The sequence below is a fragment of the Morus notabilis genome, unplaced genomic scaffold, assembly GCF_000414095.1.
Source record: "Morus notabilis unplaced genomic scaffold, ASM41409v2 Scaffold615, whole genome shotgun sequence".
Taxonomy (NCBI): Eukaryota; Viridiplantae; Streptophyta; class Magnoliopsida; order Rosales; family Moraceae; genus Morus; species Morus notabilis.
Window position 1 is genome coordinate 89109 of NW_010366289.1, and position 10790 is coordinate 99898.

General features: G+C 34.6%; 1 protein-coding gene across 3 annotated transcripts; it reads left to right on the forward strand.

Moving 5' to 3' along the window:
- The first annotated feature begins 2389 nt into the window (after window positions 1-2389).
- Window positions 2390-7132, forward strand: LOC21390555 (aspartyl protease family protein At5g10770). Of its 3 annotated transcripts, XM_024173411.1 has the most exons (4): window positions 2528-2609; window positions 2858-3057; window positions 4972-5424; window positions 6041-7132. In XM_024173411.1, the coding sequence occupies exons 2-4, from the start codon at window positions 3021-3023 to the stop codon at window positions 6874-6876; spliced, it is 1326 nt and encodes a 441-aa protein (XP_024029179.1). In that variant the 5' UTR covers window positions 2528-2609; window positions 2858-3020; the 3' UTR covers window positions 6877-7132. The 3 variants fall into 3 exon arrangements, with proteins under 3 accessions (XP_010108296.1, XP_024029179.1, XP_024029178.1); XM_010109994.2 differs by lacking the exon at window positions 2858-3057 and having other exon boundaries at window positions 2390-2609; XM_024173410.1 differs by lacking the exons at window positions 2528-2609; window positions 2858-3057 and adding an exon at window positions 4700-4786.
- Window positions 7133-10790: the final 3658 nt, after the last annotated feature.

The following is a 10790-nucleotide window of genomic DNA, read 5'->3' on the forward strand; positions in this document are numbered from 1 at the left end:
CCCCCAAAAAAAAGAAAAATCCGAGAAGTGAGCGGTGCATGGTTTCAAAATCAACGAATCATGGTTTTAACTTTTCTCACTGTGTGTGTTGACGAGTGACGACGACTTCGTCCACTCTCGACACCAACACGTGAGGCATTTTTGTTGGGATCACTATAAAACAATTCTTATAATAGAGCTGAATTGAAGCTGATCAGAACCACTCGTGAATTTTATAATTATAATTGAATTGAAGATGAGACCCACTGAATTATTATCTTCTAAGGGATATGGATGGGATACACAGCTTGGAGGAGTTTCGTACTTCTAGAGAATGTTTGAAATTAAGAATATTAGTACCAGAGCTAATGAAATTTAAGATATATAATTCGCACAAAAATAGTGCTAGAGACGCCAATTCTAACCTAAATTATTTTGTATTAACTTATTTGGTATAGATATTTTTTTATTTGTAGATGTAGTCTGCTAATCTTTTCAACAGTTACTAATAAAAAGATGACAACTCTCCGTTAGGTCAGTCTTGTTAGTTCTTTGCGTCTAGTTTTGGTGTAGCAGCTATATTTCGATTCATCCTCTTTTTCCAAGGGTTTCATAATTTGACATTGAACCCATTTTATATTATGGGAGTTGCCGGGGTATTGGGCGCTGCTCTTCTATGTGCTATTTATGGTGCTACCATAGAAAATACTTTATTTAAAGATGGTGATGGTGTAAATACATTCCGTGCTTTTAACCCAACTCAAGCTGAAGAAACTTATTCATATAAGTTGGAAATAGAATTGTTGTCCCTATCATTATTCTTTATACATTTATATGTATGCATTACGATATTTCTAAAAATGAATCCAAGAAAAATTAATTGACAGTTTACATTTCTTTTAGAGGGAACTTTTTATTTTGTAGTTGAGAATCTACATGCATAATATAATAAGCTTCTGCTTGGAGGGTGGAATTCGATTGAATGAATTAGTTCATGCTTTTCATAATAAACACAAAAGAAGAGAAATTAGGGAAGTATAATTCTAATTATCTGATCAGGAAAGATGTCTCCCCATCAACAATTATCCTTGAGTTTAGTGCGAGTAGACAAACATGACATGAACAACAAACTTTATGGATGATAACTAAAACTTGTTATTAATATCCTTAAGGAAAAGATCAATCAATTAGAGTCATCTTAGAAGGAATGGAGAATTCAACCGCGTGGCCATGTCCACGAAGATTATCGATGGGTACAAGCAACTAGAAGAAATAATGGAAAGTAGGGCCTTTACATAATGACAATATATAATGAAAGTCGTACAAACAGAATGAAAAATAATTATTCCATTATTGTTTTGGGAAAGATTTTTCACTCAAAAACAACTTCATCGTGAACAGTACTTGTAAATAGTGCCGTATATATGAATAGTGCCATATAGATGAACAATATTATACGCAACAGACAAACCCGATAAAATACTATTAAATACTATAAACAAATAAAAGAACACCATAACTGATAACGGAATTCGGCCAAATATTACCTACATCTCTGGATACTGTGGACCACTCTTTTTACTAAAGAGAAAGATTATAAATTAGACAGAAATTATAAAAACCCACAAATTAGAAATCTAAAGAATTTCCCATAAATTTACAAAAGGGAGAAACTCTCAGTTTTTAGGATGCAAAACAAATGAGGGGAGGTATGTATTTATTGCCTCTGCCTCCCCCTCTTCTACGCATGAACCAGCTGTAAACAGCTGGGTTCACTTCCTAAAGTCAACACTATTTTTTATGCTCTCTCTTCTTCTTCTCACTCTCTGACTTTCTCTTTTAGTTTTTAACATAAATGTCCAGTTCATATTTTTCACAATAAACCCAAATTGACTAACAAATTGATGTCTTTATGATATTTTCATGCCAAAACAAATTATAATCAGAATTAGAATGTGTTTTCATGTTTTTAAAAAAATCTTTTTATTCGAGAGGAGAGAGCATTGTTACTCATCACCATATTACCAAGTGCATTACTATTTATTTTATTTATTAATGATATATTTACCTTTTTTTTTTTTAAAATGAATATTTACCCATCAATTATAATAGATGAACGCACTACCTAATTAAACACGCTAATTTTTCTCGTCGGACAAAAATCAGTGATCCCTACGTTTTACATTTTTCGTCCTCAATTTCAGCTAGGTGAACGTGAGCCTTATACGCGTCAATTATCAACCTGCATGGAATTACAAGAACACCCTTGATGGGGAACCCTAATTACATGTCAAAATCAACTGAAAAAGGGATTGTCATACGGCATGGTGACGTGTAAGAAATGGCTTCCAAGGTGTGTCCAATTAGCTTATAAAGCTAATCGTTTGCGCTCAAATTCAAGGGTGAAAACAATTTTGTGGGAACACCAAATAACATTAATCAAATGGCAGCTCCCACTTGCTCCTTATCCGTCCTCAGTTATTTGGTATCTCTTTGCCTTCTCTTCTCTTTGGAGAAGGGCTTTGCCTTGCAATATAAACAGACCACAAATAGCCATAATACTCCTCAACATACATACACTGTTCAACTTAGCTCTCTACTGCCGGATTCTATTTGCAGCACCTCTACAGGTTCTCTCTCTCTCTCTCTCTCTCTCTCTATTAATGTCTGATAATATATTTGTTTCCGTTGGCTAAAAGGTCTTATATCATGTTTCTATACGGTGTTGTTATGTTGGAGTAGTTAATTTATATTGGGAATCATGAAAAGATGTCAATATACTAGAAAGCTTATCAAGTTTCTTTTTCAGGTATTGATTCCAAATGGAATTTCTTAAAACTTTTTTCTGATGGTTTTCTTGCCTTAATTTTTTGTTCAGGAACAACTATACTTTGTTCAGCGTAAACTAATTACCCCCACATTCAGTATTGCTTTTCTGATTGAACAAACTACTTTGACATACGATTTACAGAAGGCTCCTTTCCCCAATAGTTATTTGAAATAGCATAATCTTCTGCCATGCACATAGCATTCACCCGTGAATGCTTCATTTGTTCTGGGGTCACCAACGGCCAAAAGGTCAAGCCAAATTCATTTACGATATTTATTTTTAAAGCTAGAAAACAAATAAATATGTCATGTAGTGAATAATATGATAACATTTTTTTTTATTGTACAAGTTGCCAAAACGTGTGGGTCCAGTTAATTATATTTGCCACTTTTTCAATGACGATGATTTATGTTAATGTAACTTAAATTTTGGTAGGTAAGAATTGCTTATTTGGTTATCATGGGCACATCAAATTATGTGTATATCTTTGGAGCTTTCAGATTTAGATTAGATATAATAGTAACTTGTACTGAATTTAATTCCGCATTCAAGATATCAAAGTAGCACGTCATTTCATAACAAGCTGTTGCTATCATTTGCATCATTTAATTTGGTCTTAAGTCACGCTAAATAGAAATAGAGCACTTGATGATTAATTTCAAAAATTCGGAATAAGCCAGACAGATTAGAGGCTTTAATAATTAATTTGACAAGTCTCCTACTGCCATTAAAATATATATATACTGTGTGTGTGTGTGTTAGTGCACGAGAAATTGTTTTTCATGCATGCATTTTGTGGTCACGGAACACTTATAGTCACGAGTGAAGATTTCAGATTCCCAAAACGAACAAAACAAAACAAAACACGGTTTGCTTGTGAAAAAGAAAAACTCTTTTCAATAATATATATATATATATATGTGTGTGTGTGTGTGTGTGTGTATAAGGGGGAAAAAAAGGTTCTATTATTGTTTCCAATTAAAGAAAAAGACCATAGCAAAGTTAATTTACAATAAAAAAACATTTTAGAAGGGTATTAAACAGATATTCTTTCACTAATAGATGTTGACGTATATTATTTATGTTTAAAATTAAATTCTTTTAGCACTATTTTTTTATCTGTTTTATTCAAATGTAATATTGGTGATAAAAATGAACTTTCACCAAAAGAAGATCCCTAATTAAAACGTTCGTAAAATTTATTATTATGCATCGAGACCGTCCAAGCCCTATTCTACGAGGAAAATCTTTCAGTAGGTGCAAAAACACGTATACAGAGATGATAGATCTTTAGAGGGGAAACATTCTGTCTTTTTTTTTTTTTTAATTTTCATTTTGAAGGAAAGGGATATATGAAAATTGACTTGTTAAATATTTGTGTGTATATATATACTACTTTTACTCTTATGTTTACAAGTATAGCGCACGCATACACATAAAACTTAGATTATAATCTTAAACTTTTTAAAATACTACTTTTACTCTAATGTTTTAAAATAACTTAAAAGAGTTACATTGATTTTTATACAAAGTACTCTTTTTACACTTTTTATCAAATACTATATATATTGGCTGTTCCTAAGATTCAGGGAGGTTGAACCAAAGAAAGGTAAGCCTTCCCACCTTCAGAATGGATTTTCTGCGCTTCTTGAGAAAGGAAAGAAGTTATGATTGCACCCTTTTTTGTGCCAAACTTTTAGGAGTTCCGAAAATGATCTTTAGGTAAATACTTTCATGAATTCTCATCCCCCAACTAATCTGTTTTGTTAGACAGTATTCATAGGTATGTGATTGAAAACTTCACTATATATATATATATATATATATATATATATCTCGTTCATTTAACTGATTCGAGTTTTGCTACAGTAAAAAGCTGTCAAATAAAGTCATATCTCAACTCGAATCAACGAATTAAATGGGCCCATAATTGTGATATGCTTCAAACAACTACGCATATAAATACAATGCAACTAGGCAAGTACTATTGTGCAACTCGTTTCCATTTTCCTCCTTTTTCAAATTCGTTTCACTGTTTTGGTCGATCTTTTTCAACCTTCGTTCAATCAAACAACCTCTTTTCGACCTAATCACGAAATGACATATTGTGGAAGTCATGTATAATCTCATTGATTTAATTCCATTACTATGAACTCTCGCAGTGCCTAACCACGAGGCATCGTTGAAAGTGGTGCACAAGCATGGCCCATGCTCCCAAGTCCACCAAGACAGTATTACCACTCATGATCACACTCAAATCCTCCAGCAAGACCAATCCCGGGTCAAATCCATCCACGCCCGCCTTGCCAAGAAATCGGCCACCACAGCAGCAGCCACCGGCAGGATACATCAACAGGATGCCACCACCATCCCGGCAAAGTCTGGGGCCGTCGTGGGCTCGGGAAACTATATAGTGACGGTGGGCCTAGGGACGCCGAAAAGGGACCTTTCTCTCATATTCGACACCGGAAGCGACCTCACTTGGACACAATGCCAGCCCTGTGCTAAGTCCTGCTACAGCCAAAAGGAGACCATCTTTGATCCCTCCAAGTCTTCCTCTTACTCCAACGTCTCTTGCACCTCCGCAGACTGCTCCCAACTCAAAAGCGCCACAGGTATTCGTAGGCTCACATCTTCCATTAATTTAGAGGTTAATTTAACTTTCAATACACGTTTAGTTCATAGATTCAGAATTATTCTCAATTTACGTGTATTTTTTTATGAGAAAAAACACTATAACGAACCACGATTCATAATTCAAATCATAGTACGAATCTACCGACCAAATGCATTATTATAAGTTCGAATCCCTCAAGAGTAAAACTGTTGCTACCAGTTCTAAAAGTTAATTAGACCACTTCACAAATAATTATTCTTCATTAATTTGTTCTACCAAAAAGAAAAATAATTCTCCATTTTCCTTGTTGATGAAATAAAAGACGAATATTGAATTGAACAAGATTTACTTGATTATACCATGGCAAGTCTTCTTCAACATCAATAACCAACTTACAAGTCACAACTTAAATAAACTCTCTTAATTTAAGGAGCCTTCTACGGATGTTAAATTTAATTAAAATCACATCAAGAAAATTAATAGAATCTCTAACTCTACAAAACAGAACCCTATTAAAAGATAAAAAAAAAAATTTAATAACAAAATATAATAAGAAAAAACAACTAAGGGGAGAACATTAGTGCTGAATTGATTATTATCAATATATTTTTCAGGCAACACACCCAGTTGTTCGTCAGTGACATCCACGTGCGTATACGGCATCCAATACGGCGACTCGTCGTTCTCGGTCGGTTACTTTGCTAGAGACACCCTAACGCTGTCGTCATCCGACGTCATCAGTAACTTCCTCTACGGCTGCGGCCAAAACAACCAAGGCCTCTTCGGCGGGTCAGCCCGGCTATTGGGCCTGGGCCGCAACAAGATCTCCCTCGTCGAGCAAACGGCCCAAAAGTACAACCGCCTCTTTTCCTACTGCCTCCCCAGCTCCTCAAGCTCAACGGGCTACCTTTCCTTCGGCACCACAGGCAGCAAGGCCCAATACCCAATCAAGTACACGCCTCTCTCCACGCTCTCCGCCAGCGCGTCGTTCTACGCGCTCCAGGTCCTCGGGATCAGCGTTGGCGGAAATAAGCTCTCCGTTCCGGCTACTTTGTTCCAGTCGGCGGGGACAATCATCGACTCCGGCACTGTAATCACGCGACTCCCGCCGACGGCGTACTCGGCGCTGAGCGGGGAGTTCAAGAAGCAGATGAGCAAATACCCGTCGGCCCCAGCTCTGTCGATACTGGACACGTGTTTCAATCTCAGCGCCTACCAGACGGTGACGATCCCGAAGATAAGCTTCTACTTCGGCGGCGGGACGGCGGTGGATCTGGACGCGACGGGGATACTGTACGCGGCGAGTCTTTCGCAGGTGTGTCTGGCGTTCGCCGGGAACAGCGACGACGGTGACGTGGCGATATTCGGGAACGTTCAGCAGAAGACGTTGCAGGTGGTGTATGATATTGGTGGAGGGAGGATTGGGTTTGGCTCTGGTGGTTGTAGCTAATTAAATTACTGATTAAGGTGATTAACCCGTCGTATTTGGTGGGGAAAAGATGGAAGTGATTATATATTTATGTATGATTAATGGGAAAGAATAAGTTTTCTATATTGCCAAACTAATTAAAGGGAAGTTTGGTTGGTTGGGAGAATCAAGTGTATAGAAACAAACCGTTGGTTGGGAGAATCATGCAACAGTAATTTCTGAATTATATGCCTTCTGGATCATTAATATCATGCATTTTTATTAGTTTCCCGCTGAATTTGTTTATCGATCATTGTTAGATTGGGACAATGAAAAAGAATGTTTATATTATTCAGTGCGTACTTTCAAGAGGTTATAAAGTAATGGCGGCAAAAGTTTGCTACAATGATCCAACCAAAAAGAGGATTACTTCCGATGTTGGATTTTGCGTGAGAGCAGCCACATTTTGGGCAGAAGATGAGCTTTCCTTGTGCCGATAAACTAAGGTGAGAAAAAATGCATGAAACAAGACCTCAAAAATTTGTGTGGACACGTTTGTCCTGTTTCCCCCCCTTCTTGTAACTATTGCACTCTTATGGCCATTTTGTTTGAAGAGTTCATGTGAGTTTGAACCTATTATTTGATTTTAAACCCATATTTAGTTGTTACAATTTTGAATCTGAACCTTGGCTTGAGAATCCAAAATTCTGGGTTTTAGAGAACTTAAACCACCTAAAGTTAAGAGTTTTTTCGGTAGTTTGTCCTGCCAATAGTCTCAGTTCTTGATCATTAAATCTTATTAAGATCACATCATATTAAAAAAGTAAATAGATTCTGATACAGATTTAACAGCTGAAAAGTAAATGTTTACCAGAGAAAGTCCCTAAGTAGTTCTTGTGGGTTTGAATTTTTTTTTTATTGACTTATTTGTTATAGTATTTTTAGTTTAAAACCGTATTCTATATCTGGTTTACTCATAATTTTAACAATAACTAAACACCACTTTTAACTTTTATTCTCTAATGTGATGTTTTATTTCTTATTTTAACTTTACACTACCAAATGTCGGTTCGAATCATAATCTCGTTCAGTTCGTTAATTTGAATTTTTAATTTGAGCTGAGATGTAACTTTATGTGAGAGTTTTTAGCTGTAGAAAAAAAAGTTAGATGTGACTTTTTATGAGAGCTTTTAACTGTAGCAAAACTGAAATTGAAAACTCAAATCGGTAAAATGAGCGAGATAAAAATCTAAAAGTTTAAAATCACGCAATTCAAACTCACGAAGTGAACGGGGGCACAAGTTGCTTCATGCTTGGTCTTATTTCTCCTAAAACATGCCTAGCTTGCGCCTTTTACTTCTTGTTTTGCAGGCGACTTTTGTTTAGGGTACAACTACTTCTACAGACTATTTTAATGATAACTTACTACTACCATTAATAAATGAACAAAGTCAATTGGAGGTGGTGATGATACCAAGATGATTCAGTACACCTTATACGAAGATTGAATCAATTGTGCAGATGCATAATTGGTCAAATTACTTCCGCATGTTAATACTTTCCGAGGCTCGTTTTGCAAGTGAAGTACTAATAAATTTCCATTAAGAAAACTTCTTTTATTTTATTTTTTTTCATTCGTTATGATTGTCATTAAAAATATGACCAAGGTAATTTAAGTCATAAACATGCCGAATTGCCTATCGTTGTCTCTATCATAAGATGTTCACGAATTTAACTTATAAAATTACTATACATCGCGTGACAAAATATCATAAATTTATGTGGTATATGCAAAAGTCAACTCAGTTGTTTGTTATTATCAGATGAATAGGAAGCCAAAGTCGAGAGCTGTTATTGATTGCAAAAATGGGATAAAGAAGTCAAAGGCTTCTAATCCTCAGGAAGCCACGAAAGTGCCTTTTTTTTTATTTGGCTAGAAAGTAAGCCACGAAGATTGTCAACAAGGATAAACATATAATCTATTTAGTTTGTTGATTCGAGTTTTTAATTTGAGTTGAGATGTAATTTTATGTAATAATTTTTTACTATAGTAAAAAAGTTGAATGTGAATATTTTTAAGAACTTTTTACTATAACAAAATTTAAATTTTAAACTCAAATCGATAAAATGAACGAGACAATACGTAACCTCATACGAAGGAAAATAAATAAAGTTTTGTAGAGAAGAGAAAAAAAAAAAACGCGTGACAACGTCCACCTTTTTTCTCCTCTCCTTTTTGTGCTCAAACTTATCCTTAAAAAAAAAATTAAAAATTCCTAAATTGCTATTTCTGCTTTAACGCATAGAGAGTAGAAAATAATTGACTAGGCTGCTATTCAATGATCCTAGCCCTAAATTTAACTTGGGAACACAACAACTAATATTGGCACTATGATGAGTCTTTTTTTCATTTGTTTTTCCTTTGTAGAAAACTTTACGGCTAGTCTTTGTACGTGAAACTTGAAAATGTGAGCCGTTCGTTGAGGACTAATTGTAAAGACCAAAATGAGCTGTTAATTATTCTTTCCACGTGCACCTAATTATTTCATGATACCAAAAAAAAAAAAAACAAAACAAAACAAAACTTAAGACGATGGAATAATTATACTCATTCATAGGCTTATTAAAACTCGTATATAGTTTTCTAATTTGCGAATTATACTTATACATACATAAAAAAGTATAAAAGGTTCTTTCTTGGTTAAAATAGGGGATAAACCATCTTCTCTTAAACTTTTTTCCATACCCCTACGGAAGTAAAACTTGACTCAGATTTTAATCGTGTCAAACTCCTTTATCAACTCAATAAGTTGATACTTAGGGGAAAAAAAGAACTTAAGGTCTGTTCATTTCACCGATTTGAGTTTTCAGTTTTAGGGCTCGTTTAGTTCGCTGAATTGAGTTTTTAATTTGAGTTGAGATGTAATTTTATGTGAGAGCTTTTTACTGTAGTAAAAAAATTAGATGTGATTGTTTGTGAGAGGTTTTTACTGTAAAAAAACTCAAATTCTAAACTCGAATCAGTGAAATGAACGGGGTTAGCAGTTTAAAACTTTTAAAAAATGTCACATTAACTTTTTTTGTTACTGTTAAAAACTTTTAAAAAATATCACATCTCAACTTAAATTAAAAACTCAAATCTACAAAATAAATAAGGTTAAGGCCCCGTTCATTTCACATATTCGAGTTTAGAATTCGAGCTTTGCTATAGTAAAAAGCTCTCAGAAACAGTCACATCTAACTTTTTTACTACAATAAAAAACTCTCACATAAAATCACATCTCAATTCGAATTAAAAACTCAAATCAGCGAACTAAACGAACCCTAAATCTCATATTTCTCTCTTATTGCGAAGAAAAAAGTTGAATTGATTAATGACATATGGTGATGGTAGAGAAAACCAGGATGGTCAAAAAACTAGAGCTGAGCTTCCTTATAAGAAAATAATAAAAAAAATAAAAACTTGAGCTAATTGAATTACCAAACCACCCCTAATAATTAGAGATGGACCTTTTTAAAATACTGTGGACCTCAGAATCCACAAACGCTTCCCCTCCCCCATTATTGTTCATGTTTTCACCATCTTTGTATCAGTCTGTGGTGTCACAATGCCCCAAAAAATAATAATAATAATAATAATAATGCACCTCGTGTACAGATCATTTCCATTTTTTATTGTCACGAAAAGTAACAATAAACTAGAAAATCCAGCGCGACAGCTTAATTAGCAGTTGGACTCCCAATGCTTCGAGATTAACTGCTTAAGAAAGCATTCACTGTATAATTGCCAAGGTAATGATGGATAAACTGTCACTAAAGACAAACAAACAAAAAAGAAACAAAATTGTAAAGATATTCGCGTTATTTTCAACGCCCAACAACTGGACGGCTGTCATGGAAGCAGAAGAATAGTTATTTGTTCTTTTTTTTTTTTTTTTTTTTTTTTTTTGGAAAAA

Excerpts from the sequence above, each read along its gene's own strand:
- LOC21390555 (XM_010109994.2), top strand. The coding sequence starts at position 2,423 with ATGGCAGCTCCCACTTGCTCCTTATCCGTCCTCAGTTATTTGGTATCT. Across the intron at positions 2,610-4,971 it reads TATTTGCAGCACCTCTACAG|TGCCTAACCACGAGGCATCG; the intron begins GTTCTCTCTCTC and ends GAACTCTCGCAG. Across the intron at positions 5,425-6,040 it reads CCAACTCAAAAGCGCCACAG|GCAACACACCCAGTTGTTCG; the intron begins GTATTCGTAGGC and ends TATATTTTTCAG.